The sequence below is a fragment of the Gorilla gorilla genome, chromosome 6 (assembly GCF_029281585.2).
Source record: "Gorilla gorilla gorilla isolate KB3781 chromosome 6, NHGRI_mGorGor1-v2.1_pri, whole genome shotgun sequence".
NCBI lineage: Eukaryota > Metazoa > Chordata > Mammalia > Primates > Hominidae > Gorilla > Gorilla gorilla.
In genome coordinates this window covers 40,927,953-40,948,062 of record NC_073230.2, presented here as the reverse complement: position 1 = coordinate 40,948,062, position 20,110 = coordinate 40,927,953, and the positions used below count along the sequence as shown (strand labels likewise).

General features: G+C 38.2%; 1 protein-coding gene across 17 annotated transcripts in view; it reads right to left on the bottom strand.

Moving 5' to 3' along the window:
• The window catches only part of BBS9 (Bardet-Biedl syndrome 9), a 580,067-nt gene that overhangs the window by 190,070 nt on the left and 369,887 nt on the right, over window positions 1-20,110 (bottom strand). For 14 of the 17 annotated variants that reach the window (XM_063708101.1, XM_055347536.2, XM_055347539.2 and 11 more), the window contains one exon: window positions 15,209-15,391. The exons of 2 other annotated variants lie outside the window; for them this stretch is intronic. In XM_063708101.1, coding sequence (XP_063564171.1) covers window positions 15,209-15,391 — 183 coding nt within the window. Of the gene's footprint in view, window positions 1-15,118; window positions 15,392-20,110 lie in introns of all 17 variants that reach the window. One more of the 17 variants, XR_010134445.1, reaches the window with a different exon arrangement.

The following is a 20,110-nucleotide window of genomic DNA, read 5'->3' as shown; positions in this document are numbered from 1 at the left end:
ACACAAAGTAGATTACCTGAATTATTATAAAACGTGATCCTGGATGGAGATCATGAGTTTTAAAACAAAGCAAAATACTAATGATGTCTGATGGAGCCAGTCACCTTGACTAAGCATTAAAGTTTAGTTCAGGCAAAAGCTTCCAGTTACCTGCACTACTCAGAAGCAACTTACAAAAAAAAATAAAGACTGGTAAATCAAATTGATAATGCAAATCCAGGGGAAAGCTGTTTCTGGTGGTGGTAAATTATATCACTTGGACCAGATTTCCCAGTGAGAACAACTGGAAAAGAACATATAAAAATCATTCCTTTGAAGGCACAGGAAAGCTAACAAGATAGTGATAAATTACCGGGTCAAGAGCCAGGGGACAATGGAGTCCCAAGAAAGACGAACCCTGAGTTTAAGGCTGCCTTTTCCTCTGTGGTCATTAGCTATGTGGCCTGCAACACTGAGCCTTCACTTATTCACCATCTCACACTATGACTTGCACTTATTTATATATTTCCACAAAAGGGGAAGTATGGGCCATGAACGTACATTGGATTAGAAGTCAGAAGACCTAGACTGTGGCTTTATGTCTCTGAGAAAATTTAAGCTTTAAACATAAGCTTAATGTCTCTGGGAAAATTATTTTAGTTCTCTGTATCTCGGTTCCCTCATCAGTAAAAAACCAGGACAATATTTTCCTTGCCAGGTGCTTACTAAGATTTAATGAGACATATTTAGCAAATGTAGGTAGTTAATCCCGTACCATTATTCTTACTTCTGAGAGTTCTCTCTAAAGTTTATCTTTTCTGTGCGGGTTCACTTGAATAACAGCAGCAGAAATAGCAGCAACAGCAACAGAAGTAAAATCTATTTTGGGGCCGGGCGCAGTGGCTCACGCCTGTAATCCCAGCACTTTGGGAGGCCGAGGCACGTAGATCACAAGGTCAGGAGTTCGAGACCAGCCTGGCCGAGATGGTGAACCCTCGTTTTGTATTTTGTAAAAATACAAAAATTAGTTGGGTGCAGTGGCAGGCGCCTGTAATCCCAGCTACTCGAGAGGCTGAGGCAGGAGAATCGCTTAAACCCCAGAGACGGAAGTTGTGGTGAGCTGAGATCGCATCACTGCACTCTAGCCTGGGCAACAGAGCAAGACTCCATCCAAAAAAAAAAAAAAAAAAACCTATTTCAGACCTCTTATGTGCTGAGAATCTTACAAATATTATTTCAATTAATTCTCTCGACTACCCTATGAGTGGGTATTATAACTTCCAACTGAGGATTTAGATGTAAGGTACTTCACTGAAAATGTCATAATTATTAAAAGTGGGAGCTGTAATATAATCCAGGACTATATAGCTGTAAATACCACACTTGACCACTGTGGCCCAGAGCCCATCTTTCCCATTTCGTTATGTTTGTCTTTCAATCTGTTATCATTAGATCTGCTTAGGCTCCTTTTACTTTACTGGGCTTCAGAAATGACTTCTTCCCCTAGAAGATTCATGGTCATAATTAACATATTCGCAGACCCAAAATTTAAATCAGCTTCTTTATCCAAATGAATAACTTGCATATAATTAAATGAGATTTTACTGCATAAAAAAAAAAAAAAGCACAATGCTCTGTGCCAGTTTGGTTGGGCAAAACTTTTACAAGAGTCCACCAAAGCTTTTAGCACCTTCATAGACTACTGTAACTGACATTATGGTTATAGCCTTTGGACACCATGGCTCTCGAAAACATAACAATGGTCAGACATGATTCTAATGAGTCTGAAGTACAAACACTCATTGCAGGCACTCATCATTGAGAATACTTGGAGCAGCCACTCCTATTATCAAGACATACAACACAAGGGGTCACATAAGACTCCTCAGGTGCCCATATATTTGACAGAGTCTGGGGAAAACTTTATTGCCACCTAGGACAAGAGAAGAACCATGTGAGTAAGCTAAAGGTACCAACTCCTCTCCTGACAATGATGTGTCCTTAATAATCTCAAAGAACAAGGAATGACTGAACTCAGGGAAAAACGTGTCTAAAAATACATGAAACCACCGATTTAAGTGAAAAGCAGTACAGGTTTCTTTTCTTTCTTTTTTTCTCTCCTCTCTTTAATTACTTTGGATTTTTCAGGACCACCCAGAAACTTCACTATTTTAAGACATGGCTATTTATTTCTCTCTTGATCAAGACCGCCAATGGATATGAAACAGCTCCAGAAGGTCCATATGCTAGATTTCTATTTCTATTTTCTTCAAATAGAAATCAAGTCTGGAGAAAAAAACATTTAGAATTGCATCTGGAATGACAGAGCTGCACATCATTCAATGTTAGTGTCAATTTTCACAGCTGTCAAGCTAAGATAACAGTAGGGGAGCAGCACAAATCTCAAAACTGTAGAGTAATAGTGATGAAGTAGTGTGTTTACCCACACATTCATCCCAATTTTAAATATCATTGTCTATCAAATAAAGTTTAAATTTGAGTCTATACAGTCATTTATTTTAAAAATATTTATTTAGAGCCAACTAGCACAAGACACACTAAATACTATGGGGGGTTTTTTTCTTCCAAAAAGGTGAATCAGATATGGATCCTACCTTGAACTAACTTACACTCAAGTGATAATATAAGAATATATACAAAAATATAATGATGTAGAAAATGGAATGTACTTAGAGAAAGTACAGTAAAGTGCTTTAGTAATTATTTGTTTTAGCTCTCATGCCCTAGCCCCATCCTAGAATAATATGAAGAATTATTTGTCAAATAAAAGTTATTCATGACAGAAAGGCCTATACAATACTGTAAATACAAATAATATAAAACTTTCCCAACAGTTTTGTACAAAAATTAATTATATAGCTTGAGTTTGTTTTAGTGTTATATGAAGCAAGCCATGAGTTGATTAAATGTGCCAGCATTTTTCTGGTATAGGCTTAAGCACACGCACATATAACTATAAAATATAAATCTACATTTATCCTTGTTAAATAGATTGGAGAAGAGTAAAAATTCAGTATGATCAGGCACTCATCATTGAGAATACTTGGAGCAGTCACTCTTATTATCCAAAGTTACTCCATTGAGTCAGACTGTTCATTTTTGTGAGGCCCCTTAGTGTGGGTTCAAATCTTGCCTCTGTTATTTTCTAGATATGTGGCCTTGGACTCATTTCCTCATCTATAAATTGGAACTAATAGTCCTGAGACAAAGATAAAAGCCCGAGTATTTGACTTGAGAGCAGAGCCAAGAAGTGCCAATGGGGAGTGGTGAAATGTGATGAAAAGTGGAGAAAAAGCAATAAAGGGCGTATGCTGTTGAGCGGCAACGGGTGCTCACTCCTGCCAGAGAACTCTGGAGGATGGTGTATAACATAACTCTCACACTTACCCTGCATAAAGGATGAGGGAACCTGGGCATTAATCTACTAAGTCTATCAGTCATTGGCTGAGCATGGTGGCTATGTAGCCTCTGCCAAACAGGGATAGCCCTCAGGCAAAAAACTGCAGGTGTTGAGCAGGTGGAAGCATTCAGGAATGGTGAGAGGTTAAGAGATAGGAATGAGATATGCACAGCATGTGCTACCACTGCCTACTTCAAAGGGACATGGTGAGGATTAAATGAAATAACATATGAAAAGTCCTTGATCAATGCCTAGCACATAATAATGCTCAATAAAAGTTAATTTTCTTACATTCCTTTGGCATATCTTATTTGGGTGTGTGTTTAACTCTTCTCCCATTTTCTTTACAAAATAGAGAAATCTAGTTAGTGAAGTTCACTGGACTTAGTTCTAAGACTGCTAACCAATGTTTATGACCTTGACTTCAGACCCAATAGGTTAGAAAGGAACTAACAACTGCCGTTAAACAATACAAGCTAGATTTTTATTTCTCAGGCAGCTGGGGAGTTTCACCACTCCAAATGCAAAAAATGAAACATATTCCTGTTAACACTGTTAGTGATTTCATCCACAAATTCTTATTCATTGTTGTGGGTGAGAAGATCTGTGTTCACTCCGTTCTCACAAACTACTTATCAGTGAGATCTAAACCTAAATTTCCTACGTTAGGCAATAGACCAAATTTAAAATGATACCAATAGAGACTCAATCTTCACTACTTCTTACTGTTTATACATGGCTTTCTCTTCAAAAAGCAACAACTGGTAAGATTTTTCCTATTTATTGTATATGAAATGTGCTTCTAGTCAAAAACACCTACTCCAAGATAGGAAGTCATGGACTTGCCTTTTTCTATAACTTCCTGTCTCCAATTCAAACCACTCATAAATTCCCTCTTGATTAAAAAAAGACTACAGTGATAATTTCTTTACTCTGTGCTTACAAATGTGTTCCATCAATTTTTTTTTTTTTTTTGGAGATGAAATTGCTCTGTCGCCCAGGCTGGAGTGCAGTGGTGCAATTTTAGCTCACTGCAACCTCTGCCTCCCGGGTTCCAGTGATTCTCCTGCCTCAGCCTCCCAAGTAGCTGGGATTACAGGCGCCTGCCACCGCACCAGGCCAATTTTTGTATTTTTAGTAAAGATGGGGTTTCACCATCTTGGCCAGGCTGGTCTTGAACTCCTGACCTCATGATCTACACGCCTCAACCTCCCAAAGTGCTGGGATTACAGGCGTGAGCCACCGCGCCCGGCCTATGTTCCATCAATTATAGGACATTTCTCCCCCACATCTCAGAAGTATTATATGCCACTGTGTCTTATACTCAGTGGCATATAATAATAACTTCTGGCTTTCAGGTTCCGGTCATGCTATAGTTTTCATTGCCTGAGCATGTACAGCCTTTATCTTAGCAGTTCATATTATGTCATGTCCACTGACTTGTGTGCAATGTTAATACTCCTCAATGAATTAATTACCATTTAAATTATCTTTTAAAACCACACCATGACTTATCATTGAGTAAAAAAGTTACTGTGTGCACAGAAAGGTATGGAAATAGTGTAGTTAGAAGTATAAAGTTGAACTGAGTGAGGCAAACATTCATGACTGAAGAATGACAGCAATTTCATATTTTCTCACAAAGCAAAAGCTAAGCTGAAAGCTTTCCAGGATGTGAGACAAGAAAATACATCCAGATAGAATAAACTGTGTTATGCTTTGTTACTGAAAGACACGCACAGAGATCACTATCCTATGTCAAGGTCAAGCAATACAACTAAGGTCAGGAAAAACTGGCAAATCCCTGAAATAGATGTGGTTTAATTAATTAATGTATCATGTAGGACTATTGTTAGAGCATTAAACATCAATTTGCCTAAAATTTCTTGCTGACTTTGAACAGAGGCTTCTTAACTTCAGGCAACATACAGTTCAACTGAGGAGGAAAAATGAAGTTTTGAGTTTAGTCAAAAAGGAAAGTTTTTGAAAGGATATAAGAGGCTCAGAAAAAAGAAATCATGAAGGCAACAGTGGCACACTCAAGAAATGCTGCATCAACAATGCTCGTTATAGTACACGGGAGGGACAATGCTACATGGAAAAACACAGCAATGAGCTGTAGTTTAATGACTTGTCATGATTTAGGGGAATCAAACTTTGAATGTGAAGAAGTTTCAGGGATACCTTACTCAGTTTATGTTGCTTGTATCTTTCTTCTTATTCAGGCACAAGAGTAATGTATGATAAAATTTATGTCTAAGTCTAAGAGAGCTCTTTCAATAATAAAAATAAAAGTGATAAAACTATTACGTCATAGTTTAATCAGCAGTGTCTGGTTTTTTTTCCTGATTCATCCACAAAGCAATGCCATAACTTAGAGTAGATGGCATTGTCGTCATACAGTAGCAATAATAACTACCAATTCTTGGATGCCTGTCACATGCCAGGCACCATTACTTGGAACTTCATGTACTTTATCTCAATTAGTCCTTACAAAGCCTTAAGATGTATATGTAGAGTGTCCTCGTGAAACGTGCACACCTTTGAAAAGTAGATGTCAAATGGGGTCATGCATCTAACGCAGTTTTTACAGCATTTAGCACCACTGTATTATTATTGTTGTTATTATTATTGTCTTCCAAAGGATATCAGTAATTAAGAACCAAAACCCTGAATCTGAAATGATAGTGAAGATACCCCAGGGAAACTCCATGTGTGGTTTAATTCATTGAGACCAAACAAGCAACGCCATTTTTAGTTACTTTGTGTAAGCAACATAATTTGGATATATATTTGCATATCTTATTGAAGAAGAAAAAACTTATTCTATATTTTTCTCACTCGATGTGTTTTATGTTATAGTAAATCATTTACAGTACCCAAAGCTAACAAAGGCTGGATTCTGTTGTTTAAATTTTTTAAAGTACAGGAAACTCCCTGTAACAGCTCCCATCCTAACCCTGTGAAACGGGTGAGCCTGTGGTTCTGAGCACCTCAGAAATGGCCATTTCCTCACTCTGTACAGACTATGTTTTCCATCAAACTCCAGTCACCCCTTGATGAGAAGGGCACTAAAGAACCACGTTCATTAACTTTCTTAATATCATGTTCCCCTTCTGTACTGTTTGTTTACTGGTTCAGTAAGAATATAAAAAGAAAGCAACCTGAAATCAAATCCGAATGGCCACTCTCACCTCTCCAAAGCAGAACCAGTCCTTGGGGAATAGTCTAGTTCACCACCATACAGATAAGGAAACCAATACTCCGTGAGTTCCACCACTTGCTAAGGACACAGAGGTAGTTAAGTATTTGTTCCAAAAGGGATTTGAACCCCAGTCTGACCTAATTCTGTTCAACTGATAGGCCACAGTTTATATTTTGCAACTATTAGCTTTTAGGTTGCTTTCAGTGCTTCATAATTCAAATTCTAAATGCAAACATTATGGTACCAAATGGATTTTAGGTTACTGCTTTTAGTGCATTAAGTTAGATGACTGATGCCAAGTACAAGATTAGTTTTATGATTGACATTTTCCTAGAGGACTCTCAGGAAAGACCATATCACAAATAAGTGGGTATGTCGATTTCACCATATGTCTGTCAGCACTATATATTAACAAATTTGGCTAAATCAACATAGGTGAAGTGTACCTAACAGTTGCTTTCACTTGTATATATTCATCACTGGTAAGACTGGAAATTTTTGTGTATATTGACTTGAATTATGAGGATATGTGAATGAACATGTATGTGAATATTTATTTATGGTGGTTTGACTATAATCTATCTATCTTTTAGCATCTGTACAGGAGAGACCAGGTTTTGTTCTTATAAAACCCAAAAATATTTGAGGTATCTTAGAAAAAGGGGAGGGGTGTGGAAACAGAGGTAGTATACTTCCTTTTCAAAAAATGATTAAAAACTACACAGTTGTTGGACAAGCATCTGTAATTATGTGAGACATTATGAAAATACATGGAGTATCAAGCAATACTTGTACACAACTATACATTTAATTGCTTTAATTCTGTGGGAATGTAGAAGAATATTTCCTTATATTTATTAGAATGTAGGACAAGTACATATAATAATTTTAGAGTACTTAATGAGAAATAAATTGCATTACACCATCCAAGTGAAATTCACAAGAGAATGGGAAGCCAGAATAAAGAGGGAGGAAATGAACATTGATTTACTTCTTAAAGAGAATAGAGAATAGATGGAAGGGTAGACAGGGGACACAATTTTAAGTGAAGAAAAAATCCTTCTTCGCTCTGGCTTGATGGAAGAAGCTGTGTACCCATGGTTCACCTTTCCCAGAATGAAGGGGGTAGCCGGGGAATCACATAAAATGAGCTTTAGAAATTAGATATGGTAGAGCCAAGTGACTGAAGGTCCTCAATGCCTGGCACTGGAGTTCAATCTAAACAGGGGCCAAAAGAGCCATGTAAAGTATGTACACAGGTGTGTGATGGGAGAGCACTGGGCTGTGAGTCCAGCAAAGGTGTGAGGGGCACACCAATGCAGAGACACGGGCAAAAAGGCTACTTCGGATGCCAACACAGAAAGTCAGGTGGAAAAACAGGGCCTGAGCCAAGGGGCGTTTCCAGAAAGATTTCCAAATGAACAACAGCGGGCCAGGGAGATGAACTGAACACGGAGATTCAGGGAGACACAGAGCCACATGTTGTGGTCCACAGCACAGCGGGCGTGCTGCTTTTAAAGGAACGAAGGCCAGCAATTTCCATGTATATGTTTCTAAAACAATGTACTGTCACAGAAAGGTCAAAATCATCTCTTTGTAATTAGCAGACTCAAACTAGGTCAGGGAAAAGTATTTTAAGAAAACTACACTAATATAAACACACCTCTAGCCAGGAATAAAATTGGTAAGCATTATGAAGTTGATGATGATCACTATTTTCCTCATTGTGATTGTTTGAATTTAATTATTACATTATTCACATTTAAATCCTACTTTATTTCACAGAGGATTTGAAAAGGCATACACAGAAAGTGATACTTCAATTAATTCTTTATTTGTTTTTTTAGTCTCCTTATTTTAAAATGCATAAATACCAAATGTGTCCATTAAAGCACCATTCAATATTTGATGTAAAGAAAGTTTTTTAAAGTACACATCATAACTTGTGCATTGTATTCTACTTGACTTCTATCCTATACTATATTCTACAGTATTTCAACTATTTCAATTTTTCAAAACAGCAAGAAAACCATCAGAAAGGCTCTAAGATATACCATATTCAACTGTAGTGAGGCAGAATATTATACAATTAAGTAATATCAGTTGCATCTCACTAGCAGCAACACAGGGTATGTGGTCATTATAACATGAAACTAGTTCTTTCATGTTTATCTTGCTGGCTAAGATCATGGGAATTACCAAAATATTTACTTTCTGCACTGTGTTCCCATAGACAGTTATAATTGGGATGATACTTTAACAGTCACAAAGGCAGACTTAATACTGACACCAGACTTCCTCTTTTTGTTTGCCTTTTAAGAAGAGGTCATTAATAACGGCAATGATTAGCCATCGCAGTCATCACTCAACCCAGACAGCAAGCACAATGGCCCTTACATTAAACCTGACCTATGACGTAGAAGTCTTTAAACCCTGTAAGTGAGCTTTGATAATTCCCTCCACACAATAGCATTTCCTATTATAAACATCTGTTTTCTCACATGAACCATGTTGAACACGTTATAAATAAGTTTCTCTTTCCATATCAGTTTGTAAAAGGGATAATCAATCAAAAAATAAGGCTGAAGGCCCAAGTCTCCTTCCCCCACTGATGTAAATTTCCATCCTAACTTTCCCAGGGGATTTTTAGGTTCAGTACCAGGGAAGGTAACTATTAAACCCTTAAGAACACAGTAAAGCTTTCCTTCTTCAAATTATAGATAATATCTAGTAAAGACATTGAACGTACTTTAAAAGAAAAGAAACAGGCATAATGCTATACAATGTGCTAATATTCCTTCCAACTCTAGGATTCTATGCATTCAGGTCCCCAAACCAGTGCACTATTGCTCTTTTCATTAGAGATTCCTCTGGAGTCAGGTGAGCATAAATGAATATTAGAACAGACATCTGATACAGGCAGTTTTGGAAATATCAAAACTGCTCCTCCTTGTTCTCTTGCCATAAGCTGGATGAAGAATCTTAGTCATTTAAGCTGTTTACTAAGATAATGAGAAGGAGATTTGTACAGAGATCAGGAAGGGCAAAGAGGATTCATCTACATACCAACTCCAAGTGACAGTGACCACCTAGAATGCTGTATTCAAAAGGATTCTGAGACCACGTGCAGGCTCAACAGAAAAAAATTAATCATGGTTACAATGTTTACCAAGGCCACATGGGGGAATAGGAACAGCAGCACTTGTGCCAGCTTCTTTCCTCTCTTATATGCATACATCTCCCCAGAGAAGTTTCTTGTTCCTAAAAGTGTCTGGTTATTGCACATCTGAACAGGCTGAACCTAGGATACCACAAATAGGTACTGCAAATGCAAACACCATGGTATAACTTAATGTTAGTATCCTACCCTAATTTCATTAGTGTGTTAAAATGTGCTGAGGTGGTCAACTCAACTGATAAGATGTTTTTTCTCTTGACTGATAGTGCTATGCAACAGAACTTTCTGCAATAACGGAAATGTCCTATATCTGGGCTATCCAATGTGGTAGCCACTCATTCACATGTGGCTATTGGGTAGCTGAAATACAGCCAGTGTGTTCTTATTTCTTTTTATTTAAATTCACATGACAAGGGGCTACCATATTAGGCAGCACAGGACTAGAATGTTTGCTTGCAATGTTAAAGTAAATCCACAGAGGATTGGCTCTAAGTCTGTTCTGCTTAGTGAGGTATGCTATGTGCCTAGAACACTGCCTAAGACATAGTATGTGCTAAGATCTTCATTGAATGAATAAATGAGTAAAGAGATTTGTCCTATCAGGCCATCCTGAAGTATGGATGGTTTTGCATCTTTTGGCTTCTGTGCAGCATGATTAGAGGGAGATGTGTATAATACCACAATTCAACACTCTCTCAGACTCAAACCAGTAACACAGCCCTCACTGAGCTTAGCAGATAAAGTATTTTCCATAGAACTTCAAGCAGACAGAGGGTCAGTCGAGACATGTTTAAATTCTGCATTGAGAATTCAAATACCCTGAAATATCTCCAGCCCCTAACCTGAAAGATATGAAAACAATTTATTTTAAAATTGCCCAATCTGATACTCTGCTAGAACATTATTTTGGGTGACACTTCTTTATCATCACAGGAAGACGGTAGAGACAATACTAGGTTATCAAATGGAACCAAGTGTAAGAGCTTTTTTAGGAGACACCAAATAGAATATTTAATGTTCTTCTGTCATGAAAAGGGGTATCCCCACAAAAACACATCTGGCACATATAACTTTGAGCACTTTTAAAAATTTACATATACCAGCATTTATTTGCCCCAAAATAGTATTAAGGAGTGACAAAAATGGAAAGGCATCATTAAAGAGACAGATCACAGACAACGATTAATTCTGATCCAAATGAAATGGCATTTTAAACAAAATACTGACAATATAGTGTGGAGAACATTACTTTTCATCAGCAATAGCACATTCTAAATATTTTTGCATTGTGAACCTGATGTCATTAGGGAGAAAACACTCCAGAGTTGGCTATTGCATTTAGGCTGCCTTTTAAAACATACCATCAAAATAACAACAAATCATTACACAGTGCTGTCTGAAACATAAACAAAACATCTTCTGAGCACTTTCTTTTACCTCTCAATACTTGTGGGGACATGTGACCTTGAGCTGAGAGGCTCTTCTGAAAATGTCGTCCACATGTCTAAAGCTTTCCCTCTCACACGTGTACTCTGCCATCCACCCTCAACCAAACCATCTAAATTACATTCAGATTTTTGTGGTATCATAATAACTTCAATATGGGATATATTTTCAACATTCTGGTAAGAGAGTCCTTTCTTCTCTGCCTCACCCTTCTTCCAAGTTATTTCAGGTTTGCATATTTCATTTTCACATCTCAGTGGGATACCCATCACATAACATTTATTTGTGAGGTCTAAAGGCATAATGTGGGGGATTGTGAACTAGCATGTCAAAACCACATACTGCATGCGTATGTCTTAAAGAATGAAAAAGGATTCCTTTTTTCTCAAGATGTATAAGCTGTCTCAACAGTATAAGTCCGAAGTGAATACCACAACCTAATTAAAGATGAAGAGCATAACAAGCAGTATTAAAATATCTTTTTTGATTCATTCTTCTCCAAGTTATGTTTTTATCAAATGTCTTGTCTCATTAATGACTCCAAAGACATAATGAGTATACATACCTTCTAATCTCACCGAATTCAGAAGAGAGTTGAAAGAATTTTCTTCTACATCTTTTGGGGGCTATGACAGCAGAGAATGTAGAAAGGGGCTTTCAGGAGAGACTAAGTCCATTCACCTGCCTACAGGGATAAGCATGCTTATATATTCCCAGACAAATAAGACTTTTTAAAGATCTCTCAAGTAAGAAATACCACAATCTCTTCTGGGTACCAATTCCTACATTTAGAACATTTATTTCTAGGAAAGTCTTCCTTTGAGTTTAACCATGCTTCAGGGCCAGCTTCATGAGCATTCAATCTCTGCAGTCACAAAGGGGCTCATGCTCAGAAGGATGACCTGCCAGCCCTGCCTGGCTTAATGTTTTGTTGTCACCATCTTGAAATTTTTAATAATTTTACCTCTGAATTTGTGTTTCCTAAGTGAACTCTGATGGAGCAATGAAGCATGTGTATAAAAAGGGAAGATATATGCAGTATGCATGCCCCCTTTCTCCTTTCTGTCTCATTCACATGTAGCCCCATGAGCTCTGAATTCCTGTGGCCCCATGATGAGTAGGGGTTCAGGGAGACTCAAAGCAACTACAAGGAAGGCATGTTATGTCTAGACTGATTAAGTGGGGACACTGGTAGCCCTGAGAGGCTTTCCATGAGAACCAGACATATTTTGAATAAAGAAGGAAGGCAACAGAGTTCAAAGCAACAGGAATGACTGAAGAAGCCCATTGTATCTTTTCTTACTCCTGTTACTTCCCCTGTATTACCTAATCACTTACAGTGAAAATGATAACATAGAAGGAAAGAAAAAGAGTGATACATAGTTCCTTTTCCTTTCAGTCCTTCCTTTCTCATCAGTAAGCTGAAGGTAGAGAGCACTGGAAGATAGGCACATATCAAGAAATGAAATAAAAAGTTAAGTCTGGTGATTCCACAGTTCTATAAGAACAAAATATATGTGTAAGTACAAGCTACAAAATATAAATTGTGTAATTTTGTTGATTCTGCATATGAGTCTAATGCAGTCATATTTGTATTTCAAAGAGGCACTGCACATTACAAAGACCAATGGTAAAATTCACACTAACAATTTAAATTTTTTATTTTTCTTACTTAGAACATAAAATAGCAAATAAAAAACGCCACGACAAGTCAGGAGAGACGCTGCAGAAAGAAAGAAGCTTTGCTTTTAGTACGTGTTTTAACAGCACTTTATCACCTCTTCCCCTACGTTTTGAACAAGGAGGTTCAAGTATTCATTATGCACTAGGCCTTGCAAATTACGTAGCTGGCCCTGACCCGCTTCCTCATGCTCCAGATTACATCCACTGCATCTATTCTTTGAGGTCACCATTTGTTAGTTTTCACCCTTTCCTTCATTCATCTACCCGACAAATACTGACTGCTCTGTGCTCAGGCACTGTGCCAGGTACTGAGGATATAAAAAGGAATAAGATATTATCATTCTTAAGTGTAGTTGTGAAGATGGACAAATAACCATGAAAGTTACTAAGACTGGGCCAGATGTGATAGTTCACGCCTTGTAATCCCAGCACTTTGGGAGGCTGAGGCAGGAGGATCACTTGAGGTCAGAAGTTCAAGACCAGCCTGGCCAACACAGTGAAACTCTGTCTCTATGAAAAATACAAAAAAAAATTAGTTAGGCATGGTGGCATGCGCCTGTAATCCCAGCTACTCGGGAGGCTGAGGCAGGAGATTCACTTGAACCCAGGAGGCAGAGGTTGCAGTGAGCTGAGATCACACCATTGCACTCCAGTCTGGGCAACAGAGCAAGACCCCATCTCAAAACGAAAAAACAAACAAACAAACAAACAAAAAAACTGATCTTGCATAACTTTAGTGAGGACAATAAATAATATACATAAAATGTACAAATCACTTCCAGTAATGATTGCTAATCTTTAGCACTCTATGTAATTATCTCATTTAATTCCTATTACAACTTACTGGGTAGGTCCTATTATTGTTTCCATCTTACAGCTACAGAAGAGAGATTTAGAACAGTTAAGAAACTGAACCACAGTGATTTTGTCACTAAGTGGTGGAACCAATAACCGAAGTCACCCAAACCTGTTTGACTACTAAATCTGAGTTCATAAGTGACAGCTATCATTCTTATTAATATAATCCTAACCATTACTTTCTAGTATTACAGTTGTGTCTCCATTTCTAGTTTCTCAAAGGTCAATTTTAGTCGCAATTTTGTCAATCACCTTATAATATATCATTCACCACTAAACAAAAATGTGTATTCTAACTTTTTCCAATTTACTTATTAATAGTTTGGTTAGCACATAAAATATAGCTTCTTTTTTAAAAAAAAATCTGGCAATCCTCTGACCTAACTGCAGAAAATTCAATTCAGCGGATAAAACTGTGGTTTTCAAAATTACATTCATGATCCTGTTCACTAAAATATAGGCAGACAGAAAGAGTTAAGAAAAGTACTTAACTCTTAAAGCCTAAATTTTCCCATAGGTAAAACAGGGATGGAAACAGTACTTTAATTACCTCACTGGCCCACGCTTAAGAGTAAATAATTCTTACAAAACACTTAAAATAACACCTGGTACCTAATAACCACTCAAAAAAAATTGTTAGTTTTAATATTACTATTTTTAGTTCTCAAATCTAGGTTTTAAAATGGATTTGAAATGATTTCCCCTTGAAATGTTTTCATCCAATATGAAGAACTAAGTTCAAGGGTCTCTAATTTCCGAGATTTGTATTTTCTTTTGTAAATAAAAGCACACAAAAAGTCCCCCAGAACGGCCCGTGGTGGTCATATATATCTCTACAATTTAAAGGATCTCAGAGGTTTTAAGTTAAATAATCCTTTCCTGAAAATGCCAAATACTACCCTCATTTTTTCTCTTTTCATTCTAAACTGCCTATGCTAGGACTGAGGGTAAAAGAGTTTATAAACTACACATAAAGAACTCTATAAATGTAAGGAACTATTCACATCAGTTATAGCAAGGCTATCTCCATTCTCTCTAACCTTTGAAGTGACACTTAAATTTAAGAAGGTTGAGCAAATTAAAATGGCCGAAGTGTTTTCTCTGGCGGAAAAGGAAAGGATTAGCTAATCTGAAGGTTACTGCCATCATCTAGACTGTCAAATGACTGTTTCCCTGGCTTCTAAGTGATTGAAGAACACATAAAAAGTAGACTGGACCACATAAAAATTGACTATATACCTATTCTTAAAATAGCTCTACAGAAAAAGGCCTTTGTTTGACATTTTTATTATGGTTTAAAGACAAGGAAAGCAGCATTTTTGTAAAAAATCAAACCCTTATTTGATACCTTAGAAAACCTGATAGCCATGTGATATCTTCCTAAAGCCGAAACTTCAATAATGCTGGCTGGTCCCACCACAGGCTTTCAGGTCCTTACCAATTCTTGAGTGTCTTCTTGTAGCGGCAGAAATGCCGCTTCCAGAATAGCAACCTGGTCAGCACTAAGCTTCTGCCACAGCGCGATCAGCAGAATCACCAAATGGGTGGCACTCTTCAGCCTGGTGAATGACTGAAACAGATTGCCTTGGTTTTCCTCCACTGCATCTGCTAGAGCGATTACCTGCAGATATTACAAACTTTGGTTAGGGATAATTTCACAATTATTGAGCCCTCAACAAATTACGTCTGGCACACTTTTGTTTTTCTTCAAGACAACTTGATGAACTTTGTCTTCCACAAACACAAGCTATGTTGAGTAATAAAAGAGTTATCATTCATCTGCTCACTTCCTTCTTTAAAAAAAAAAATGCCCACAGTAATTCCAAATCCATATGGCCAGAAGTGGAAAATATCCACAAAATAAGCTTAGCAGGGACAGTGTTCAGTGTCTGCTTTGCCATCTATTGACTTTCTTCAATATATGGTAATATAAGTAACCTCTAATAAAGTTATCACAGTCTTTATTACCAGCCACATAAATTAATCAATTAAAACATTCTCAGAAGAATAATTGCATTTGCCTTGTAGTTCAAAATAACTTCATTACACTTTTTTCAGAACATCGTTTTCCTCTAATATTAGTCTTTAGATGCCACATGGTATTGAGATATCTAATATTTCTTTATTATATCTAAAAGGTAGATAATGTTCAAACATTTGACCAGTTGAGTAATGTCATTTTTAACACAAATATCAGGCACCAGCCCACAGGGACCTGAAAGAAAAAAAAAAAAAAAAAGTTCAGGGTGTGTTAGCTTTACAATGCCAAATCTACTTAGGATAAAATTGGCAGGAGTGAGAAGAATTGACTTTTTTTCATCTTTTTGAATAATCCTGTGGAAAAAAGAACTAAAGCAACAATTGGATGAAACATCCAAAACTGCCCATTGGTGTTTTATTTTAGTTTAATGTCTTGGTGAATTTTGTGCTCATTAAAAGTAATGAACTGACTGCCGCAGAGGCTCAAGGCGTCTGACAGTCCCCAGAACAGCATTAGCAAAAGCCAGGGCCATATGAGCTCCTTTCTACAAGCCCCCACCAGCTGGGGGACTGGAGTTCAGATGAGTTTCAGAAGTCTGGTGCAGATGATCCATTTGGTGATATTTCACGGTTTATTGACACGGGCCCAAAGGGCTTGTTAAAAAATCATCATTCAAACAAGTACAATGTACAGCTGTGTGGTCTCCCAAATTCCATGTTGGGAGAGGGGCTGTACAGAAACAGCCCTCAGAGTGTCTCGGAGATACTGGAAAAGAGATGTAGGCAGAGCAACTGAAGGTCCTTGCCTGAAATCGCTAGGGCGACCAAGATTCTTTGCCACTTCGCTGAGGGCTTGCAGGAGTTATAAAAGGCAATGACAATTCACATTTCGCTCTACAGGGAGGCATGGAAGTTTAAAGGAAGACTAGCATAATGTAAAGTGCACTGCTTGCTATGTGCCTAGTACTGTGCTACTTCCCAATTACATTCAAAAGAACTATACAATATCTTACAGTCCACAAGGATCTTATAATTTGTTGGAAAGAAAACATACATACACAGCCAATTAGTGGGAAGAAACATTACTATAATAATGTCCTAATTGTGCAGAACAGAAAGTAAGTGTGAAAGAAGTTAGCAAAGGGACGGATTACTGTGGGCCAGAGTTAATATCCCTGGGGCCTCTTTTACTCAAACGGAGCTTGGAACTCATCCCTTCCCCATTACTTCAAGAAGTCCCCTCGAAAAGATGGAAAGAGCCCACTTTCCTTAAACCAAAACACCTGGAATCGTGTTCCTCCCCCACCCCCACCATGATTACAACGGACTCCTGTTAAAGTCTGAGTTTATACTCTTTTTCTTCCTGTGAATGTTACCAATTAAGCCTCATTGTGGGGCCATCACATTATGACACAGATGCTTATTGTCAAAAAGTCCAAATCATACAAGGATCAAGGTCATAAACACCCACTGAATGCCAGATATGTGCAAGAATTTGTGGGAAGTATTGTAGGGAATTCAATGGTGACAGATCTAATCTCCACCTTCAAAGAGTTTGTAATAGAAAGGAAAATCAGTCAGGGAGGCAAATATTGACCACATAAGGAAGACTCTATAGGCTATAAAGGAGAATTCCACTAACATTGCGATTATTATGTGAATAACTATCCCTCCAATTAATTGAACATAGGTCGCATGCCAAGCATTCTGCCCTGTGCCATACAGGTATCAGTGCCTTCAATCCTCACATCTCCCCTGCGACTTAGTTGATATTTTCTTTCACAGATGAGAACTCTTAGGCTCAGCAAATATAAGGTATTTGCCCAGGACTGTACGCAGGGTGTGCAAACTGTGCTCGAGCTTTGACGGGCCTGAATTTGTTTAACGCTCTGCTGTCTCTGCCTTGAAATTCTCAGTAATTTTATTTTTGAGCTTGCGTTTTGTAAGTAAAATTGATAGGGCAATGGAGCATGCACATGCGCAGAGGAGTCATGTGCACTCATGAGTTAAATGCTCATACTTGCATTTAAAACTGAATTAATGTAACGATTAATGGTAAAATTCATGCTACTTATTTGAAATTTTAGTTTTTTCTTACTTAGAAAGCGACTAAAAAGAAAATAAGAAAATATCATCAGAAGCTGTGAAAGAGAGAGTACTGAAGAAAAGAAAAAGCTTTTTATTTTAGTGGTTTTAACAGCGCTTTCTTCCTGCCTTTTGAACAATGGCCCCTCATTTTCATTTTGCACTGGGATCCACAAAATAAGTAGTCAGCCTGACCATCACCTAGTAGATGAAAGAACAGGATTCAAACTCTGGAGTGTGTCTCACTCTAAATTTTGTTTGAGACCTTAAGCATGTTGTAGGTTCAGAGATGGGCATACTACTACTAGCTGAGTGTAGGGGGCCTTAGGAAGGAAGAGGTAGAGAAAGAAGCAGTGGTATGCCAGAACTAGCTCAGTCAGCTCCTCCCACATCAGGAGAAAGAACCTATTGTTCAGTTTTCAGAAATTTTGCAAGCCAGCTGTCACACATGGCCATTACTAACAATTAAATCACATAAACTTAAAACTAAATAAATTACATTTAAAACAAAGGTAATAAATACTCAACATTCATTACTTCCTACTATTATCTAGTTTCTTGAGGTTATTTATGCCTATTGTATCCATATGTTGGAAACACTTTGCAATGGGCTACGGTTTACATTTCTTCCCAACTTTGCATTCAGGGACCTCACATTGGTAGCTTGAAATCAGCCATGGTGGAAGTATTTACTACATGAAAATCCACAAACGTTACAAAATCAGGCTTCCTACCCTTCCCCTTCTTCCCCAGAGAGCTATTTACTAGCACACCAGTGAGAAGAGGTATCTGAAATGTGTCCTAAAGAATAGATATTGAAGGCTGGGCGCGTGACTCACACCTGCAATCCCAGCACTTTGGGAGGCCGAGGCGGGCAGATCACAAGGTCAGGCATTCGAGACCAGCCTGGCCAACATGTTGAAACCCCATCTTTACTAAAAATACAAAAATTAGCTGGGCGTGGTGGCACGTGCCTGTAATCCCAGCTACTCGGGAGGCTGAGGCAGGAGAATCACTTGAACCAGGGAGTCGGAGGTTGCAGTGAGCCGAGATTGCGCCACTGCACTCCAGCCTGGTGACAGAGTGAGACTCCATCTCAAAAAAAAAAAGAATAGATATTGAATAAGTGCAGTTTAGGGACAGTGTTTGATGACATTAAAAAGGTAGGCTGGGCACTGTTGTAGAGGAAACAAAATGTCACAGTGAAAGCATTCACTTAACTCTGTAGGCACTGGGAAGCCACAGAGTATTCTGAGTGTGGGTGTTACTTAATGGAGGCTGCACTCTAAGCAGCTATCAGATCATAACAAATATTTGGGGCATTTTCTGGACTTAAAGGATGCTTTTATGCACGTTCCTCACTATCAAGGGAAAAATCCTCACTAAGTGCAACAACATGTCAGTTCATGTACCCACCCAACTTGCTAAACACAGCTGTTATGGAAGAATGACTTCTCAGTGAGACAGCAGTCCAAGCCACAGGATCTTTCCTGAGCAAGGCCCAAAATATATCAGTCGGACAGAAGCATCTCTAAGTCTCAGTCTCATTGGATATATTCCTGTGCCATTGTGGAAGGAGTCTGCTATCCCCAAATGGTCACAGAAACTGGAAAGAAATGGGATAAACAATTCCTTATGTAAATTACCCCCAAGGAAAATCTTCCTGACCTACTGGCCAGCATGAAATACTAAACAGCTCTCCATGTTCTCAATTTAGTTTTACACGTAACAGCCAAGTTTACTGTGTTCCCCATAAGAGCCAAATGAATTTAACAGAATTAACATAGTAAAAAGAGCTGGAAAAACTACACGCATCAAGATTCAGATCTCCGAGACCAAGGCCTAGAAGATCTCGCTGCTCACCTGGAACTGAGAAATGAGGCCAACCAGCTGCTAGGACTTAAATTTGAGGGAGAGCGATTTTTAAGGGTGCATCACTGGCTGAGCAAGATGTGTGTTCCCTAGTGTTCAACAGAACTACAGAAAGGGAGGGGTTTAGGAAACAATAAATGCTAACGATTTCAAGCACAATGTGTTGATGGCCTTTGTTTTGCTTTTTCAAATTGAAGGTTTCCAAATAAAATGGAGACCCCAAAGGACATCTCTGTCCAACTGACATATCAGTTGATGCCAAAGTAATGAGGCAGAGGCCCAGGGAGCTGCTTGCAGGAAAACGCTCAACTCATAAAGTGAGTGTGAAATTAATCCCAAATACTTCCAGCTGCCAAGATAGGCTCTAAAATTGGTTACAGGAAAGCAGCAGCAGCAACAGCAG